Here is a 21588-nt window from a genome sequence, read left to right on the forward strand (position 1 = left end):
TCTCCCCTTTGAGATCATGTGTGATGCAAGTGACTTTGCTGTAGGAGCAGTCCTAGGCCAGAAGAGAGACAAGAAGTCACATGTGATCTACTATGCAAGTAGAACCCTTGATGAAGCTCAAGCTAAATACTCTACAACTGAGAAGGAGCTATTGGCCATTGTCTTTGCATTTGAGAAGTTCAGAAGCTACTTGGTTGGGTCAAAGGTGACTGTCTACACTGATCATGCTGCATTGAGACACCTCTTAGCCAAGAAAGATGCAAAACCAAGACTGTTGAGGTGGATTCTGCTGCTACAAGAGTTTGATCTTGAGATCAAGGACAGGCCTGGAGTTGAGAATGGAGTAGCTGATCACCTGTCCAGGTTGAAGGTGGAGTGTGGAATCCCTATTGATGACAGACTTCCAGAAGAGCAAATGATGGCTATTCATGCAGTGGTAGCTGTTTGTGAGACAGGAAAGAAACTTGAAGAGGTGAAGGCAGCTGATGAGAAGGGTCCTTGGTATGCTGATATAGTCAACTACTTAGCTAGTGGAAAAGAGCCATTGAACCTTGAAGGTTATGCCAAGAAGAAGTTCTATAAGGATGTGAAGAGATATTATTGGGATGAGCCTTACCTCTACATACTTTGTAGAGATCAACTCTATAGAAGGGCAGTGGCTGAAGAAGAAATTGATGGGATCCTTACACATTGTCATGGATCATCCTATGGAGGCCACTTTGCTACATTTAAGACAGTTGCAAAGGTGCTACAAGCTGGATTTTGGTGGCCTCACATGTTTAAAGACACCCAAGACTTTGTCTCAAGGTGTGACTCTTGTCAAAGAAGAGGAAACATCACCAAGAGGAATGAAATGCCTCAAAACCCCATCCTAGAAGTTGAAGTGTTTGATGTCTGGGGTATTGACTTCATGGGGCCTTTTCCTTCATCTTATAGCAACAAGTACATACTGGTGGCTGTAGATTATGTCTCTAAGTGGGTTGAAGCAATTGCAAGTCCAACCAATGATGCAAAGGTGGTTCTAAAAATGTTCAAGAGCATAATCTTTCCAAGGTTTGGGATTCCAAGAGTTGTGATCAGTGATGGAGGGTCTCACTTCATCAACAAACTGTTTGCAAACCTCCTTAAGAAGAATGGTGTGAAGCACAAGGTTGCAACTCCTTACCACCCCCAAACAAGTGGTCAGGTTGAGATTTCCAACAGGGAGATCAAGTCCATTTTGGAGAAGACTGTGGGGACAACAAGGAAGGATTGGTCTACAAAGCTTGATGATGCACTTTGGGCCTATAGGACTGCTTTCAAGACACCCTTGGGAACCACTCCCTTCAATCTTGTCTATGGGAAAGCTTGCCATCTGCCAGTGGAGCTTGAGTACAAGGCATTATGGGCTGTTAAGATGCTGAACTTTGACATCAAGAGTGCCAAAGAGAAAAGACTTTTCCAACTCCATGAGCTTGATGAGATTCGACTTGATGCTTTTGAGAACTCAAGGATTTACAAAGAAAAGACCAAGGCATTCCATGACAAGAAGATCCTGAAGAGGGAGTTCAACATTGGAGATCAAGTGTTGCTCTTCAACTCTCGATTGAAGTTGTTCCCTGGAAAACTTAAGTCAAGATGGTCCGGCCCTTTCAAGATCAAAGAAGTGAGGCCATATGGAGCAATTGTGCTTTGGAACAAGACTGGTGAGGAATTTGCAGTGAATGGGCAAAGAGTCAAGCTGTACATGGCGGCCACACCTGAGAAGGAAGGAACCTCGGTTCCACTTTCCGATCCCAAACCAGCCTAAACCAAAAAGGGGTAGTCAAGCTAGAGACTTAAAACAAGCTCACTTGGGAGGAAGTCCCATGTCTATCCCTATATATATTATTGTTTTACTTGTGTGGTTTTTCTTTTGTGTGTTTGATAAGTGTGTTTAAAATTTTCAGGTGATTCTCCACTTAATCAAAGAAGAAAGATGGCCATCCAGCAAAGCTACAAGTGTTAAAATTATTCAACTCCATCTAGCAACTCCAAGCTAAGTGTCTCTACAACCATTGTAAATATATAGTTTTCATGTTTGTTTCTTCTAGACCTCTTCTTTCACCTTGCTCTCACACAAGAGACTGTGTGAAGTAAGTGTGGGGGGAGAGTCTACTTATCTCACATGTTTTCTGTTTTGTTTACTTGTCATAAGCATTGCATATCCATTTGCATAGAAAATCCATAAAAATTTGCAAAATTAAAAAAAAAAAAAAAAAACATTTACTTTTATCATTTGCATCTTTAGGTTTGAGTCTAGATCATATAGAATGCATAGGTAAAATCCCTACAAAGGACTCATGCAATGAACTCATTGTTCATACCCTTTTGAATCATAATAAGTAGCTTGAGCTTCTTCTGAATTTCTTGTAGACTTCGAGCCTTGAAAACTCCTCTTAAGACTCATTGAATCTTACTCTTTGAAACCAACTCCGATCTTAATTGACTAAAATGAACTTAATGCTTCTTGCTTATGGTCTCTTGAGTACTAAATCATGGCTTTACACACACTTGAGCTTGTATAAACCGTTTTACCAATCTTTTTGACAACTCAAGTGGTAATCCATACCCTAAACCCTTCCCTTCTTTCAAACCATCATTAATTGTTGAGTGAGGTCTTTTTGTGAAAACTTGTCATGTGCAAAATCTTGAGAGTATTAGGAGCGACATTGATTTGTTCTCATCTCTTGCTAGCATTAGGACATGTTTTGGGCTAGCATCTAGGATGGTGGTTGGAATGATGTGCTTTAATTATTTTGATCTTGACGATTGAATTGGGAAAGATTATGTAAAGGAAATGAATCAAAAAAGTGTGTCTTAAAAAAAAAAAAAAAAATGGAGATAGCTTAGATTGTGTCAATAAAAACCCCAAAAAGAAAAAAAAAAAAAAAATAAGAGAATGGGGATAACAATTTTTTGAGCTAAGATACATAGTTGTTAAGACAAAGAAAAGAAAAGAAAAGAGTGTTCATTGGGTAAGAGATGAAAATGGGTGTATATTTGGGATTTGAGATGAAGAAAAGAAAGGGTAGAACTTAGAAATTGTCTAGGAAAAGGGTACAATGATGAGAACCGATTTATGTATGCATTAATTACTCCTTTTCTTAGATAAATTTTGCACAATGATCAAGCTCCTATTCATGAGTGTAAGTCACCATAGCAAAATGTATTTGGACCCTTCTCATTCTTCACATTAAGCCATTTTTTCTCACCAAACCAAATGATTTGGACCAATTGGCAATTTGCGAGAATTCACTTATGATATTTCTTATTGAATGTGAGAGTTGGTTGATTTGAGAATTCATGATAATGAGTTAAAAGATCAAAGGAATTGATAGGCCTAGAGAAGTTAGAGCTAATAAAAACATCTTGCTCTTGCTATTTGGTATGATTTTGTAAGGATATCACAACGATGGCATTGAAGAGTTTCTTAAGGTCATGAATTTCTATTTGTGTATTGAAACATCACTTCCCATGTTCTTGAAAGTTTACTTGAGGACAAGTAAAGGACTAGTGTGGGGGAGTTGATGTGTTGTGATTTTGCATAGTTTTAGCTTTGTTATTTCATATATATTCATGCATTAACCTTACGTTTATTTGCATTTAGAGTCTATTGCATGTACATTTTCATCTTGTAGGTGTTGGATGAATTGTTTGGAGTTTTGGAGGTGATTAGAGCACAAAAGGAGCTTTCGAGGAGTCTTGAACCGAACGTGTGAAAGACAAGCATTGATGAAGGTCTTAAAGATATATTTTGAAACTTGTCTTTTGGGAAGACATGGTAAATTGAGTTAGCTTTACAATGGAGGTGGTTTCAAGTCGTTTGGAGCTGTATTGAGGGATTTATGATCAAAATACTACACACATATCAGTATGACATTCCTAGCGGCCACCCTAGCAACATCAACAATAGCCTTCGAATTTTAAGCCTTTAGACTCATTTTTATTCACTTAAAACCTATAAAACTCATTACTATTCATTATTCTTCTTATTTTTGGTATTCTAAAGGTGTGTGCAACATGGAGAAAGTGGAGAAAACTTTAATGAGTGAGTTTTATCTCTTTAAAGCTTGCAACATGGGGGATGGGTTGTCTATCATGAGTTTGGTGGCTCTTTTGGCCTAACTTTCTCTACCTTTTCTGAAGAGGCAAGACTACTTTGGCCATATGAAGGGGCAAAAGGTGTTCTATAATGGAAGAAAGTGGAGAATAACTTTTATGAGTGTGTTTTATGCTTTATGCTTTCACATGATGGATGTGTTGTCATCCTCCTTTACTTAGGCTATAAAAGAGACTGCAAGGGGAAGGAGGAAGACACACAATACACAGAGTACAATACAACAAAGAGTAGAGAGTGAAAGTTTTATAGTTTCATATTTTGTATTTTGAGAGTTTGAGAGAAAACATTTGTTCTTGAGCTGTTCTTCATTGTTCATCATCTATTCTTGAGTTTTAATTTCGTTTTGCTTGTTTAATCCTTGTTTATCTTTATTCTCTGTTGTATCTACTTGAATATGCTTCAATCTATTATGAGATTAAGTGTTTTCATGGAGATTAGTGAGTAGTTTCCTTAAGAATTCATGGGTTAGGGAGATTAGAGTAACTTAGTGAAGATCTATGGTGTTATTGTATTAGATCCTTGTATGAACTTGCTTGTTGAGTATTTTTAATGCTTGTTTAGTCTTGATCACTCTAAACCTGATTTCTAAACACTTCTCATCAGACATGATTAGATGAAGTGTTTGAATCAACTCAACTAAGCTCTAGTGAGATTAGCCAAGGACACTTGATGTTAAAATTGCTAGATAGTTATTAAACTTGAACTTAAAGATTGCTTGATTAAATTAAGCCAAAGACATTTGATGTTTAATGATTTCTAAGCAAATGGACATTTACCTAGACATAGGACTTGTCTAAAATTGTGTTTAGACTTAAGAGATTACTTTGATTGAAAGCTTGTCACCTAGATTGGATCTTAGTTACTTGAAGTCAATTCCCAATACCCATGGATTCACTTGTCTAAATTGATTAAAACCTTGTTGTATTGCTCTGTTTGCTATTGTTACTTGTCACACACTCACCACTATTGAATCTGCTTAGCTTAAGAAATGAATTGTATTCTCACTGATTCACATCACTAGGACTGGTTCGACATTCACCCCACTATACTACAACATTTGCAATAGGCAGAAAAACCTATTATCAATCGACAAAGATTAGGTCACAGAACTTTTATTGCTCTGATACCATGTAAAATCATACCTAGAAGAGAGATGATAAGACGGTTGTATGTAAAGAGATTTGGCTTGAAGCCAAAATAACCAAGAAATTATTGTCTATCTTAAAAGAGTATTATGGATCAAAAGTCTAAAAAGACTAGAGAAATTAAAAGAGTTTATTCTACTAAGCTCAGTTCCCCAATGGAATATATTTGATCGGAATGTATATCATAAAAATATTGATTCCAGAGCAAGAAATATAAAAATGTGTGTGGTTGTACTTTTTTCCTTATCATCGCTTTCGTCCCACTAGGGTTTTCCTTGACAAAGTTTTAACGAGGCAACTAAGAACACACAGAATGATAGACACCTAAGGAGAATTTTACAATTTCAAAGATGAAGTTTATCATTGTTCTAATGATTTTAAGATCAATACAATCCAAGAAAAATGATCAAATCATAGAGGACCCATGCACTGTAGAATAATGATGATGCCAGTGTCTTACAAGTTCGTTCGAGTGATAATTTGGTTGGCTTATTCACTAAAGTGTTAGTCAGTGCTACTTTCAAGAAATTAGTTAAAATTAGTTCATCTTATCGATAGCGTCATCTCAAAGATCTCAATGCATATGTATTGAAAAGAAGTAATTGTGTGACATGATGTTTAACCATGATGTTTTTTTCTTTAACCATGATGTTTAACCATGATGTTTTCCATTGATTTTACCAGTAAGAATTTTTACGAGATAATATATTTATGAAATAGTTTTTTGTAATAAACACCAAGAAGAAAGTGTTATAATTATTATGTGATATTATTATAGATTGTTGTAGATTTACTTGATTACTAAGTTTACTTGTTAACCAAATTCTATTTGATCACCGGACTATTGTATTCATATATAAAAGATTCATTGTCAGTGGTCAGTTGCTTTCCGGCGCTGGTCACCGTGAGGCATCTGTTCCGCATGTTCCTGTAGCGCCTCCACCCTATGATGCCCCCTCCCAGTCTTGCCTCTTTGTTTGGCGATTCTGGGTCCGTTGGAATTCTCTCCACCGGTTCTAACTGAAGTCATTGGTGTCTCTGGCTTTTCTGGAACTCCGGCGAGGGATGATAAAGTCGGGGTATCTTAGGGGCCTTGAATCTTCCTCTATTGAGCCGATTGCGCTCAGATCTGGGTCAGATCTGAGATCCTTAATCCGCTAGACAGTGAGATGTGTTGCTGCTTTCTCCGTTCTAGCCCTTGTGTCTTGCTCCAGTCGGTTCTCTCTGTCGTTTGCTTCAAGGTCAACCTAGAGCTTCTCCTCTCAGATCTGAGAGAAACGTGGCGGTGAGGGTCGCCACTGAGGACCTCTTGTTCCTTTAGTTCTTGAGACGAAAACCATGGCGAAGCTATGGTGTATGCTTGGTTCTCTCTTCTCGCTCATGACATCGACTCTAGGGTTTTGAGGACGACCCGTTGTGGTGGCGTTCTTGCTTGAAGTGGAGATCTCGCTCATCGGTGTTGTAGCCTGTCTTGAGGAGTCTTCGTACTCCTTCTGTGTTCTAATTTCTCTAGTCTTCGCTCCAGTGGAAGCTTTGGTGCTCACTCGTCGTCTCCGCCGAACCCTCTGAGTCATTCCCCAGTTCGGGTGGCCGGATGGGGAGCCGCTGTTTTTACCGTCCACGCTTGATCGGAGTTTCCTCACGTTCTTCATTTTCACCGGTTGCCCTTCAAGTCAACATCTTTTGTTTTCCAACTGCGTTAGCTTCAGGTCTTTTGGTCGACGGTCCTCCTCCAGCAGTGCTCAGGGGCGTGATCCAGGCGCCTCCGTCGAAGCTGCTTAGAGCCACCTTCGGATGAGTGCTCGTCCGATCGACTTGTCATAGCTATTCTCTTGTTTGTTTTCTGGTCATTCCTGGTAGAACAAGAAGCGTGAAGCTAGGGAGATCTAAATTTGTTGTCTCTTGTTCTAGTCATTATTAGCTTCAAGTTCTTCTTATGATTTGCTTGGACTAATTCATGGGTTTCTTGGAGGGTTTTTACTTTTTTTGCAGCCTCTTTGAACATAATAGCTGTTTAGCAGATTGGGTTTCAATGAATTTTGTAACCAAACTTCATTTTCATTAATGATATTTACAATCTTAGAAAAAAAAAACAATTTACGTTCTTAAAATTTTTTTGCTATAGTCAAAGCCCAAGTATTAAAATCAATTAACGGCTGTTATATCTATATTATCTTTGAATATTTTATTCTTTTTATTTAATATATGACACTTATTTTTTTATTTTTTATAAAATATAACTGTAATAAAAATATATTAACTATTTCTAAGCCTAAATAAATATTGATATCATTGTGATTACTTTTTTGTCTATTATTATTTATTCTAAATCTTGCAAAGTAAACCTCATGATATAAGTTTTGAATAAATATTATTTAGGCTAAAATAAAAATTTTATCTTAACATTTTTATTTTATAAATGAAACATAAAAATAAAAATCTTTTTTTTTAATTTTCTAATAACACATGTTACAAAAATAATTATATTTTAATATTTTACTGTAGAATATTTTTTTAGTTTGGCCTATAGCATGAAAAATCCTTCGCACGGTTCTGTCTACTGTTTATTCTTTGTTGTATGGGTAAGAGAGAAGACATTTTTTGAATAATTTTTGTTTCAGATATTTTGGAAAACTGAAAGTTCGAATTTTGGGATAGTAATCCGATATTTTAAATATAACTTTCTACTGTGAAATTGATTTAACAGTAGAAAATAAGCCGATATTTTTAAAATATGCTGACAAAAGAAAATAAAGAAATATATTTAAATGTAGAAGAAGGTCGGTAGCTATAGTCCAAGGCCCTCAGGTCCTAAACAGTTAAACATATATTCTAATTTAAGATCTTTTTACCTTAAATACATATACTCCATCGTTCAACTAGATTTTAACAAATGGGACCACCATTCAACTAGATTTGTTTTCATACAATCCCCATGCATTTACCACATTACGTGTTTTTCTTGTTCAGAAATCTAGGCAGCAAAGTTTTTTACTAGATTTGATATAACAATAAAAACCTAAATTTCCAAAAACAGAAAAACAAAATCCAACATCTAAACCCACTTTCCTTTATGGGCTTCTTGTTAAAGATAAGAAGCAGCAGATCAAGTGAACAGACAAGGAGGATAAAGAGAAACATAACTCAACATGATTCTTTCTCTTCTAAGTCTGTGTAACACTACCAAAACTTTTGCTGATACACACTTTATTTTTCTTTACTTCTTCAATTGACAATTTGTAAGAAGATTAAAACACACCATTTTCCCCTGTTTTAGTATCAGAACATACACATCTATGACATCTTTCCTTTGCGGTTCATCAAGTCGTGATAATAAAGAAGCACACACATCGGTTGTCCGAAAATGCAGAAGGTAAACCAGAATATCATGTTTCCCACCTAATCATCACATTCCAAAAACAGAGTTTTTGTTTTAAGTTTCAACATGATAAGTTAAAGATGTGTAAGTGACTATCCATCAGAAAACAAAAGAGTTACTTTTCCAGTTTAGAGAGCATACCATGGAGCCAAACCTTTCTTGTAGGTAGTTTGTGATAAATACCAAAGGCACCTACTCAAACACACATTGCATGATCAGAAAATGTAACTAAAGGTGACAGAAGCTTGAAGATTGTTTGTGAGAACTGACTGCGGAAACTTTGTTAATTCTTTTATACCTGAAACATAATCCCCAAGAAAGCCCATAGTTTGAAGAGACGACAAGGAACTGCGATGCATAACTGCAAGGAAATTTGTAACACACGAGAATATAAGTAAGAACAATACTTTTGAGTGTTAGCCTTTATTTCAATAGCTAGAGCCAGGGTTAATGTGGAAGGTATGTATTATACCTCATGAAAGACTGCAGAGACTAAGAAAGCAAGGATAATAGCGGGTACCTGGAAAAAAATGAGTGGAGGGTTAAATTTATGAAGCACAGAAAAAAATATCGATCATCGCAATTAACTACACTCACTTTCGGTATATTTCTGCGAAGGCACGGAAAGTATACATGTCGAACCATCCATTTATGAACAGGCTATTAGAAAAAACAAGATCTCAATAAGCTTTTCTTAATCTGCTTTGTATAAAAAAAGAAGGGGATGTTTCAAGAAGAGAACCATACCATATTCCACATTCTCCAATACTGACAAAGGTAGACAGTGCGTACATGAATTTTGGTTAGTAACGTAAACATAATATGATTTTTGAGTAAGACAAGATTGATGAAAACTCACATCTCCCACGCTTTTTGCATTCCACCAATCTTTGTAGAATTCACGATCCCCGAAGCAGAGGAGCTCTGCCAATATGTTTAACCTGTGGACAAGAACAGTGCAACGTGGTTTATGATCAGAAACTGACATTACATCTCAGTCTCTGAGAAACTAAATTAATCATGTGATGGGATGGCGGCATACCAAAGGTGGAAGAAGCAGTAGAACATGCAGAGCCACACGTATAAATTTGGAACTGAAAGCTTCAACACTCTTTCAACACCGTATAAGAGATCCCCTTTCAAAGGATGTTTTGAGTTCCTAACAATAGGATTTATATACTGCAACAAAGAAGTACCAAAAGAACATGAAGTTAAGCGGGTAACAATGCAGAAATGATGATTTTCACAAGGAAAGGTTAAAAACGCACTTGCTCTATTATAAATCCCATGAATCCAGTGAATATGATCAGCTTTGCAAATTGACGAGCCACCCAACCCTTCCGGATACATGGAGAACGTGGATAGCTCGGCTGGGTAAAGCGAAGACGCAAGGTTTTAGACAAGAAACTTTTGCAAGTGAAAGATAATGTATGATACAATTAGCAGAAGACGCATCAGATTACCTGATAACACAATGTGGGAGCAAGCATGAAATACGCCAAGCTCTTCAAGCTAACATAGTAGGAGACTTCAGGATTGGCCTACAGTTTTCAACAGTGTCTGGTCAAAATAGTAAAACACAATGCAAGTGACCAATATTATATCACTTCTTTTACCTTATCAGATGAATTAGCTAGGGTTCTTATGTCATAGTTAGTATGAGCGTAAGAAACCAACTTCAGCCACACAATGCAAGTGAGGAGCATCAACGTGACACCTGATAAGAAGGCGGAATCACACCTGTCCGTTTTCAAGATCATCTAGTCAGCAAACAAAACTTTAACAAAAAAAAGAGTATCACAAGCTTAAATCTCACCTTAGAGTGACATAGACTGGATACAAGACCTCGGTCATGGTGATAATAATATGAAGAATGATGACAACCTACAGAAAGAAACTTATAAGTTGTTCAGGATAAAAATTTGTCGTTCAACGAACAACCCTGTAAAGGATAGACAGCAGTTTACTCACAGGTTCAGATATGCATTTCTGAAGTACTAATTTCTCGACGGTAAAGGCAGCCAAAGGAAAGATTGAAAGGGAGAGACTGCCACATAAAGTTCAAAAACTTGAAAAAATCTGAATCACCATATGTACAAAGAAAGAAGAAGCATTTGTACCAACACATGAAAAGGGGCCAATCTCGCAGAGACGTTGAACTAAACCAGAAATCAGTTCTGATCAACCAACCGTACTACATGAATGAACAAATGTAAGGTCTCATAAGTTTGAAGGAAGAGGAGAAAGAAGTAAGTAACAAACCTTCATGAGATTTTCGATGATGAGTCTACTGTTTACAGCAACAAGAACTACTACACACAGGTTGAATAGTCCAGCATGGCTCTGCCATGATGAAAACAATCACATTACTCAAATAAAAAAAAAATATAATCTTTAAATATGCAAGTCAAGAAGATAAGAAGTCAATTTGAAATTCTCCTCTAAGATTGATTACCTGTTTGAAGATGGCGTCAGAGCTGAGTGGACTCTCCCTCACCCTCCGATGAGCTGGAACCGACGGCCGATACGTGTACCTTACATCCACGTTTCCCCCCGCTTCTCCACCGGATTCCCTAATTTCGTTTTCTCCGGCCAAATTGGCTTTTCCTTGAGTATCCTCAACAGCTGAATCAACCCGATCCCTCACGTCAGCATCGGAAACAGTTACGGAATCAGGAAGAAGTCCATTGGAAGAATCCGATCTCGGTTTCCGGTGACGAAGCGTATCGAGATCGGCACCACCGTTCTCCGTCGGCATAGTGACGCCTCCAGAATCCAAAATCTCCATTTGCAAAGAGTTAGGTTTTAAGAAACGAAACGAAACGCATGCAGAGGGATTGTTGTTAGTGAATCTAAGGAATCTTAAAGTGGATTCTAGGAAGATTGTTGAAAAGCGGAAATGGCACGGGGAAGCTGATGAATCGGTGTATCGTGTCTCCTTCCTCGAAAGAGAATCACGAGAGACAAAGAGAGGAAGATGACAACAATGGTGACGGAAGACTTTATTGAATAGCGGTGGAGATATTTTATTTTATTTTTATTTCCTTTAAATACCAACAACATATTCATTGATTTATTTTCCTTCTAGTTTTTTTTCAATATTTTCACACTTTGGAAATTTGGAGGGTTATTCAGTGATTTGTACTAAATGAACTTGATAAAATTACTTCTTATCAGGTTTTAAAATATATATTTTTATCAGCTATTTGGAAAGATTATTTTCTGTTTTAAAATATCTGAATAGAAACGGCTAGCTTTCACAATTATGTGAATGAACTTAATTTTACTCCCATTTTACTCCCTGTTCGAAAACGCGGCCGCCTAGCCGCCTAGGCGTTGTTCGGAGCTCTACCGCACCGAGTATGGTCAAATCGGGCAATCTAGACGCTGAACCGCGTAAATCCGCGTTGACCGCGTAATAGCCGCGTTTACCGCGTAATATCAAAACACAGACATTTTATTATGGCTTGTTACTAAAAGATTTTGTGTAATGTCCATTATATTAAAACCCAAAAAATAGTTAAAGCCCAAAACAAACAAATAAAAACTACATTTGGGGATTTTTTATCTAGCAATCCCTAATCTAAAATTCTAAATTATTGAGAAAGCAAAGGAGATTGAGAGTGGAGATGTCAAGCTTAGATTGAGAGTACGAGACAAACTGAAACTGAATCGAGTTACCAAATAAATTAAGGTAATATCCTTGTTCGAGTGTTAGCAAATTAAGTTACGAAGCTATGAATTCTTTTTTGGTTCACTGGTGTTTGTTTGACAACTAGTTCTCTATTTTGACTTTTGATTAATTGTACTTGTCTGTTTTGCTTCTTCTTTTGTTCTTTTGTGTTTGTTGTCGTGAGAAACAAAGAAGATGCTTACGTTTTATACTTCGTCACATACGTGTTTATACTTCATACATAATTTTTTTTAAGGTTAAAAAGATGGACAATCCACCAACAGATGCACCTCGTCCTCTGAAGCGAAATTCAAATGATGTGGGATGGGAATTTGGAGTCTTATGTAATCCAAAAAATGTAGACAAGGTCAAATGCAAGTTGTGTGGAAAAGAATTCTCTGGTGGTATTTATAGAATGAAAGAACACATTGCTCATGTGAAAGGGAATGTCTCAGCCTGTCCTGTATCATCTAAAGCGGATCAAGAGAAGTGTAAGCAGACAATTCTTGATGCAAAAGAGAAAAATGGTTTGAAGAGGAAACATGAACAAGAACTGAGGGCAGAAGTGAACATAAACAAAGGCAGCAATGTTGAAGAATTGGAAAGAGAGTTGGGAACTCTTAAAAGTCCTCACTTCCAAGGTCCCATCGATCAGTATGCAACCTCCATAAACCCTGAAGCTTCTTTGGCTGCACAAGCATGACAACAAAATATACATGACGCCATATCTAAGGAGAAGACACATGCTGTCCGTCAATACTGTGCTAGATGGATGTATGAGGCAAATGTTGCTTTCAACGCCATTGACAATGAAAGTTTCAGGTTGTTTTGTGAAGCTTTGGGACAGTTTGGACCTGGTTGGGTGCCTCCAAGTCAGTATCAGCTCAGAGGACCATTGTTAATTGAGGAACAAAAAAGGACCAAGGAAAAGTTGAAGAGTCTAGAAGAAGAATGGGAAACAGAAGGCTGCTCAGTGATGACCGATGCATGGAGTGATATGAAAAGAAGAAGCATAATGAATTTGTGTGTCAACTCAAGGGGAGGTACATGTTTTCTTTCATCAAAAGACACCTCTAAAGATTCTCACACGGGGGAGTACATCTTCAATTACATTGACCAGTGGATTGAAGATATAGGAGCTGCAAAGGTAGTGCAAGTGGTCACTGATAATGCTACAAACAACGTGGCAGCTGCAAAGATGCTGAAACAAAAGAGACCAAATATATTTTGGACAGGTTGTGCTGCACACACTATAGATCTGATGCTCGAGGGAATTTCTAAGCTTCCGGGAATTGCAAAGATAATTGACCAAGCAAAGGCTGTTACGATCTTTATATATGCTCATCATACAACACTGTCCATGATGAGAACATGTACAAATAACAGAGATATCGTAAGACCCGGAGCAACAAGGTTTGCAACTTGTTTTTTGACTATGCAGAGCCTATACGACAAGAAGGCACAACTGATGAGCATGTTTGGCAGTGATGAGTGGCATAGTTGTAAGCATTCTAAGTGTCTGAAGGGTAAGAATACATTTGACACGATTATGAGTCATGGGTTTTGGAGTAGTGTGAATGTTGTCTTGAGATCTTCAGCCCTCTGGTGAAGGTTCTAAGGCTGGCTGATGGGGAGAAAGTACCTTCTCTTGGATTCATTTATGGTGAGATTATCGAAGCTAAGAATTCTATCAAAGAAGCTTCAAATCATTTGGAGAAGAACTACCAACCTATCTTTCGAATCATTGATGAGAAAATGAAAGATAGGTTAGATACTCCTTTGCATGTGGCTGCCTACTTTCTCAATCCATATTATTGCTACAAAGATCCAGAAATTCAAAAAGACTATGAAGTCATGGAAGGATTCATAGCTTGTGTAGAGACTTATTATCATGGCGACTTTGAGAAGCAAAATAGGGTTGTCAATCAGGAGCTTAGTCTTTACAAGAGCAAAAGTGGCTCATTTGGTAGAACTTTAGCACTCAGAGGATGCGAGATTAAAGATGACAAGTTTGATCCAGGTTTGTATGTTCAGATTGCTTGTCTTTCATTAACTTTTGATCTTTATTCATCAATACGAGTGATATGATTTTAGGGAACTGGTGGTCAACATATGGATGTGGTACACCAACTCTTCAAAAAATGGCTACAAGGATCCTTGCTTTGACGTCAAGCTCTTCAGGATGTGAAAGAAATTGGAGTTGCTTTGAAGGGGTTAGTTTATTAGTTCTCTTTCTCTAGGAATCTGACTATTTCTGAAATTCACAACTTTTTTTAATTGCAGATTCACACAAAAAAAGAGAAATAGGCTAGATGCCAATCGCTTAAATAGCCTAGTCTATGTGCAATTCAATGCAAAGCTGTTTAAGAAGCAGAAAAAAATCAGAGAGCAAAATGCTGATGTGATATTCGATGATGGTAATGAAGATACAGTGGAAGAATGGCTTGTGGGTCGTGTACCAGACATAGACAATGATCTTAATTTGCTACTTGTAACCCAAGCTCCAAGGGTAAGAGATTTATATGATGATGACTTTGAGTCTGAAGAAGATGAGGAATATGCTGTGGACATGGATTTTGAACCAGATGTATAGCAAGATGTTCCTCTCTCTCATGATTCATAATCTGCTAAGTAAGGTTAGTAATTTTATCTTACTTAGTAAGGTTAGTATGTTAAGTTACAGGTCTTATAGATCTTATAGATCTTCGTTGTTTTATATCTTTTTATTTGTAGGTGTATGTCTTTTGTTCCAGGTGTATGCTAAGTAGTCTAACTCCTAACACATCTACCCAATTCATGGTGATTATTTGATCTGAAGACAAAAGGATGAAGACTTCGATCCTTTTTTGTATTTTGTATGTTCTCAAGATCAAGACAATCTATTTTGTGTATCTCATGAATTGGAAGTTTTTGTACTTTTTGAATTTGATGTGTAAAGGAGAAAACAATGTTTATCTATAACAAGTTATATAATTATGTCTAAAATTTTGTATTATCATATTTAAAATTAGCTAAATATATTATAAATATATTAAATTGTATTTAAAACTAGGCCCCGCGTATATTCCGCTTAATTCCCGATTTTTTGGTAACTCGCTAGGCCCGAAACTGCCGTCCGACTAGCACCTGGCGTAATTCCGAACAGAGATTTTACTGCTAAGGAACAATAATATTTACAATAAATACCAATGGAACAAGGAATAATGGGTTGAGAGACTGTTACTGTCACTGAAAACAATGACATGCATGGGTGTTTTCATATCTTAAATCCCTACCTTTGACCACCTTAGCCTTTTTACATAGCATCATTGGTTTGGTGGGTATCTTATATGACTTTCTTAACTATAAAATACTGATAAAATTAAATTTAAAAAAAAAAAATTAATCATTTATAACTTGACACATAGTTTAAGATTTCTTTTATAATTGTTTGAGAATCTTTCAAACAATAAACTCATCTTGTTATCTCTCTTCTTATGTTTTTCATGTTTTTAATTTCTTAATTAGAAGAATTTCAAGCACCTCCAATGCTAATGATCTTATAAACTTGCAGGTTTTTACTTTGTTTTACTAATGATGATATATATATATAATATCAAGATATCGTATTTTCCACCAACAATAACTATATCTTCTTTACAAAATTATTTAGCCAGTATCACCAGACTACCCTCTTCACCATTTTTATTATTATTTTTCAAAAGAAGATAGGATAATTTGTTGATTCACTTAAATGCTTATGTGTTCTATTTTCAAAGCATTTTATTAAAAGAAAAAGTCATGTACACGATTATTTGTTGTTTAAGATGTTTAGCATTAAGTGATGAGAAAAAGACAAAAATAGCACTAAATCAAGTTTTTGTTTTCAAACTAGCACTCAAAGTCAAAAGTCACAAAAATAGCACTTAATGTTTTATCAAAAGTCACAAACTTAGGGTTTAGAGTTAAAGGGTGGGGTTTAGGATTTAGGGTTTAGGGTTTAGGATTTAGAGTTTAGGGTTTAGGTTTAGGGTTTAGGGTTTAGGGTTTAGAATTTAGGATTTAGGGTTTAGAGTTTAGGGTTTAGGGTTTAGAGTTGATGGTTTAGGGTTTAGAGTTTAGGATTTAGAGTTTAGAGTTTAGGGTTTAGGGTTTAGAATTGAGAAATGAAGTTTTGGGGATAAGATATAAATTTAGAAATGTGCTATTTTGGTCATTTTAGTTTTTGAGTGCTATTTTTGTGATATAAACTTAGAAAGGTGCTATTTTGGACATTTGCCCTTAACTGATTGTCAACTTTGTCTTCTTATAAAATGGTTAAAATGTGTTTTCGTCACACTTGTCTAAGAGGATAGGACTCCGCAATAATTAAGACTTTTTCTTGGGTTCACCCCCTAGGGTGAACCTTTAGGTTCACCAACCAATAGAAAGTTGTCATTTTAGATCTAGTATCTTTTAATTAAGGAAACAAAATAACTTGTCAAATTATATTATGCTTTTAAAATAAAAAATAAAAAATTAAATAAATAAAAATAACAATAGTTCTAAGAAAAGATTATTTAAAAAAAATATTTATTTTTAAGATTTAGAGTTTAGTATTTAAGATTTATAATTTAGAATTTATCCAAATGTTTAGGGTTTACCCAAGGGTTTAGGGTTTACCCAAGGGTTTAAGATTTTCCCAAGGGTTTAGGGTTTAGGATTAGAGTTTAGGGTTTAGTGTTTTGTTGACAACATGTTTAGTGTTTTTCCAAGGGTTTAGGGGTTTATCCAAGGATTTAGGGTTTACCCAAGGATTTAGGGTTTAGGATTTGAGTTTAGGGTTTAGTATTAGAGTTTAGGGTTTAGTGTTTTGTTGACAACATTATTTTTTTTTTTGAATTCGTTTTTTATATATTATTTTTATTTATTTTTAAATTTTATTTTGAAAAAATAATATAATTTGCCAATTATTTGGTTTCCTTAATTAAAAGATACTAGATTTAAAATGATAATTTTCTATTGGTTGGGGTGAACCCAAGAATAACTCAATAATTAAAGGTCAAAAGGAAAGTGCATTACGCTTCTCCCATTCATACGAGATTCAGACTAAACCGACTCAATAGCCTTGCGTTCGAAAGAGTTCGCACATTCGATACCAACTACTGAACCAAGAACCGGTTCCAATAATTTGGTCTATAGTCAAATCAAGCCGAACCAGACCAAAAACACTACAGTTTCCACTAACCACAACGGAACATTTGTGAAACGGATGAAATCTTGAACTCTTTTCCAGGGGAAACAACTTAAGAACGGCCAATCACCTGGCTAATAAAAAGCTTATTTTAAAGAGATTCACAATGAGCTGCTACGAAACGTGCAGAGATGGCTTCCGAATTGAGAGATGACATCAACAAGACCTCCATAGCCTCCCACAGCAACTACCTGTAATATGCACCAAGCATTGGATCAAGCGGTTAAAACATCAAGAGCTTATACTCTATGTTGCACCCAGACGGATACGGAGACAGATACGGTTACGGAAGCGGGGACGGAAAACGGCAAAACTAAAAAATTAGGGGTACGGGTACAGTAAATATATATATCAATAAATATATTATATATGTATATTTATATACTAAAAATATCACTGTAAATCTTATCAAATAAAAATTTATAAATTAAAAAGATTAGAAAAAAGGCTATAAATTCAAAATCTAGTATAAACTTATATTTTTATCTTTAATTTGGAAGAAAAGTAAAGTGATAAGCTTAAGAAAGGATAATAAAAAAGCAAATCTGGTCTGCAAAATTCCATAATTAATGTTTCCCTCTCCTAAGTGTCCCCGTGCCGTCCCCAATGTGTCCCCGTCCCGGAAACGTCTCCAGTACGGATACGTCAATCAATCTGACGTCCCCGTGATACTCCTAAAAGAGGAAACAACTTCACAATAGCATATACGACAATAACATAGCTTTATCTCTGGATATTTCGATTGTTGAGGCTTGGATGAAAAGAAACTGAGTATAGAACAAGGGTTGAAAAAAAAGACGTGTTGAGAAAGGGATAAGAAACTTACTCCTGTTGGATGCAAGGAAACTGAAAATGCTGAACTAGGAGCACACTGAATTTGAGAAAGCAAAGCTCCATTTAAGTCGAAACGCCTTAGAAGTGGTTCTGCTCCTACACTCAAAATCTGTTTGTGTTGATACTCGTTAGTTTATGTGTTGAAACAACAGTAGCAAACAAAATGTTCACCCTTTTCAAAGGAATTAAGACAATGGGTTCATCAGTGTTTCCAATTTTTAAAAATCAGTATATTTTTTGTTATTTTTATCAATTTCAGCTGAGCTGATACTAAAAAAACTATTAAGCCTTGGTATACAAATAACACCTTAGATTACACTGCTTAGATTTTAATCTAGTTCTGCTTACTTGCTTTTCATCAAACATCACATCTTGTACATGAGCAGGGGAGGATATTGTTGATACGCATTCTGAGGCAGGAAGATTCCATACAGCTATATTTTTACCCTGTCCACATGCCTGAAAATAGGAGACAATCAGGTCTTTAAACTTCTTCATGATCAGGTAAGGAACATACAATGAGTTTTCCATTTGCTTAAATCTTACCAACCAACTTTCACTTTCATCGAGAGCCATAGAACTAATGCGAAACCGGGACTTCTTTTCCTGGCAGCCAATCACTTTAATGCATTTCCCTGTTTTGCAATCTGGTTGACAAACACACAAGGCTTATGAACTGAGTTTTGAGAAAGCATTCAACAAAATTGAGGAGCATTAAATCCCCAAGCACCAACATGAAGACTTAAATGATTTCAAATTTTTTTTTAATCACAGATGAATTAAACTATAGTACTAGAGATTACAGGAGAAAATAGAAATAGGCACGAGAAAGATACCCCAGATTCTTGCCGTCCCATCCTCCGAACCCGTCAATATCTGGTGCAAAAGACTTACTAGGATCAGACAAAAACCCCAAACGTGATATGAAGCTGCACTTGTAATATTTATCGAAACATCATTACCTGGCTTGCAGAACTACGCGAAACTAGAGAATGCAAATAGTCTGAATGGCCCTTGAAGATCATTTTTATTTTACCACTTTCCTAAAAAAAATCATGGTTACACACCAAAATAAAATTTTGGGAAGTTAAGATGTATTGTCATCAAATCCATTGTTGGAATACAGCAGTAGACATTCACCACGATAAAATACATACCATGTCCCAACAATATGCGCAAGAATCACCAGCAGCTGTATAAACACTTCCTGACTATATCATAAACGAAAAAAAATGGAGAAACGTAAGCAAGCAATGGGAAGCACAACACTACATCATCAAGGTGAAACTACAAAACAGAAATACAGTTCAAACCTGGGGATCAACAGAAATGGCATTGATCTCGGGCATTGGTGAAAGAGCACCCCAAGGACCTCTATGAGAAAATAAAAACAATGGAGCATCAGTTCCATAGATTCATACCAAACTAATACACAGAACTATTACACTCTCTTAACTATAGCATTAATAGACAGAGATCAGGTAATAAACAAGACTCACTAGGGACACAGAACTACTATGGAGACTGACACTTCACACCCTATTACACTCCTTGTAGCTATGGCATTTGCACTAAGAATCAAGTGAAGAGGACTCACTTGTGCTGTGGATTAGTCAATTCAAGCAATGGCTTGACATGGTTCTCTGTAGAATCAGCAAAGTCTCTCCATTTCCATCCTCGAACTCTACCATCATCCCCACAACTACAGCATATTCCAGATTCCACATCAATCCCAGAGCTATGAATTAACGAACAGTGATTTAGATCTACCTGAGGAGCAAAGCATCCTCGTCTTCGCCATAGAACTTGACATCATACGCGGGCCCTTCGTGTGCCCTAACCATTCCCTCAGGTACAGCCACCATAAAGTCCTCACCTTTCGAGTACCCAAACGCCGCCGATTGGGAAACGAGAGAGCTCATCGAGTGGAAAGCTAGGGTTCCGTCGCTGGAAGCGACAACAAAGGCGTCCGGATTAGGATTTGGAGCCCAGGCGGTTCGAAAGACGGTACGAGTCTGAATCTCTCGTTCCTTCAGGATTGATTCTCTATACTCATCCTCGTTCCAATTCGTAGCGTCTCCGTACATTTTCTTCTGATGCTTCTTTCGGGGATTGCTGAACGCCGGCGATAACAGCAAGCAGTGGTGGGAGAAGAAGAACTCACTAAACCGGAAGAGTCGTGATTCTGCTAAATTACGTTTTAGTCCTTTAAAGTAGTAATATTTGGAGATTTTTCCTTTAGATTGCTTGGTGTGTATCTTAATCCCCCAATGCCTTTGGACGGCAAAACCTTGTGAACGAGTCAGGAGCATTGGCGCAAAGTAGAGGAATCAAAAAAATAAAAGATGGAGTTATTTGCGAATCATATTTCAGCAACAAATTAGGTAAATGTCATTGATTTTGATATAATGTAGTTTCTAACATTTGTATCATAAAATATCCGATTTTATTCTTTCTCTTTACAAGTACTAGGAAAATGTGGTTAAGAGAATATAATGTCAAGAACACATGGAAATTATATATATATATATATATATATATATATATATATATATAAAGTAGAACACACTCTCTTCTCATGCTGACACCTCAGCCACCAGTGATTCCGAGCACGCCACGTCAGCGTCATCCCCTAAGCTGAAACCATCACTTTCGTTATTTAGAAAACGTTTTTGTTAGGCTTAGTCGAAACGGGAGAAAGATTTACAACTTAGGGCTTTTAATATATGTGGCCTAGACTTATACTTAATATCAGCCCAATGGAAATTCATTCAGAGTCTTCACTGTCACCACTGAAAAAAACCCTAATCGCTTTCTCTTCGACGAACTGTTGATTGAGAAACGGATTCACCGTACTTAAAGAAGAAGCCATTAAACCTTGCATTCAATATCGGTTAACTCGACTCCACTACGTCTCATTACTTCAAAACCTCCATCTTCTTCAGCTTCTTTACGATTTCGAACCTATAAATAGGCATTTTCGGGTTCATGGTGTCCGCAGATTCATCCCTCCTTTCCACTCGATTTACAAAAATAATCGTCCAAGAAAGATGGCTGCTTCCTGAATATCTCTTTCTGAGTTGAAGCCAGGACGTGGCACTCAAACCGTTGTCACACGCCTACTCCGATTTTGGGAAGCTAAAAATGTGAAGAAGGCTGGTGAACTTGTGGGCATCGACATGTTGTTCTTAGATGATCAGGTAT

General features: G+C 36.6%; 3 protein-coding genes across 4 annotated transcripts; 1 reads left to right on the forward strand and 2 right to left on the reverse strand.

The window, feature by feature from the left end:
- Nucleotides 1-8292: 8292 nt before the first annotated feature.
- On the reverse strand, nucleotides 8293-11674 carry LOC106382435 (diacylglycerol O-acyltransferase 1-like). Its single transcript, XM_013822455.3, has 16 exons — nucleotides 11121-11674; nucleotides 10928-11008; nucleotides 10786-10859; nucleotides 10637-10712; nucleotides 10482-10549; nucleotides 10282-10405; nucleotides 10129-10206; nucleotides 9934-10035; nucleotides 9708-9844; nucleotides 9525-9606; nucleotides 9413-9433; nucleotides 9263-9325; nucleotides 9138-9185; nucleotides 8964-9026; nucleotides 8807-8857; nucleotides 8293-8685 (listed from the first exon to the last, which is right to left on the reverse strand). The coding sequence occupies exons 1-16, from the start codon at nucleotides 11451-11453 to the stop codon at nucleotides 8581-8583; spliced, it is 1506 nt and encodes a 501-aa protein (XP_013677909.1). The 5' UTR covers nucleotides 11454-11674; the 3' UTR covers nucleotides 8293-8580.
- A 226-nt stretch (nucleotides 11675-11900) lies between these two features.
- Nucleotides 11901-16284, forward strand: LOC106398918. Its single transcript, XM_048762294.1, has one exon. It carries the CDS (start codon nucleotides 13111-13113, stop codon nucleotides 13945-13947), a length of 837 nt encoding a protein of 278 aa, XP_048618251.1. The 5' UTR covers nucleotides 11901-13110; the 3' UTR covers nucleotides 13948-16284.
- A 1067-nt stretch (nucleotides 16285-17351) lies between these two features.
- On the reverse strand, nucleotides 17352-20711 carry LOC106390005 (THO complex subunit 6-like). 2 transcript variants are annotated; one of them, XM_013830373.2, is made up of 10 exons: nucleotides 20155-20711; nucleotides 19982-20086; nucleotides 19698-19758; nucleotides 19542-19595; nucleotides 19347-19427; nucleotides 19221-19260; nucleotides 18931-19031; nucleotides 18733-18843; nucleotides 18377-18493; nucleotides 17352-17741 (listed from the first exon to the last, which is right to left on the reverse strand). In XM_013830373.2, exons 1-10 carry the CDS (start codon nucleotides 20694-20696, stop codon nucleotides 17652-17654), a joined length of 1302 nt encoding a protein of 433 aa, XP_013685827.1. In that variant the 5' UTR covers nucleotides 20697-20711; the 3' UTR covers nucleotides 17352-17651. The 2 variants fall into 2 exon arrangements, with proteins under 2 accessions (XP_013685827.1, XP_013685826.1); XM_013830372.3 differs by lacking the exon at nucleotides 17352-17741 and adding an exon at nucleotides 17763-18224.
- Nucleotides 20712-21588: the final 877 nt, after the last annotated feature.

This window comes from Brassica napus, chromosome C7, assembly GCF_020379485.1.
Source record: "Brassica napus cultivar Da-Ae chromosome C7, Da-Ae, whole genome shotgun sequence".
Taxonomy (NCBI): domain Eukaryota; kingdom Viridiplantae; phylum Streptophyta; class Magnoliopsida; order Brassicales; family Brassicaceae; genus Brassica; species Brassica napus.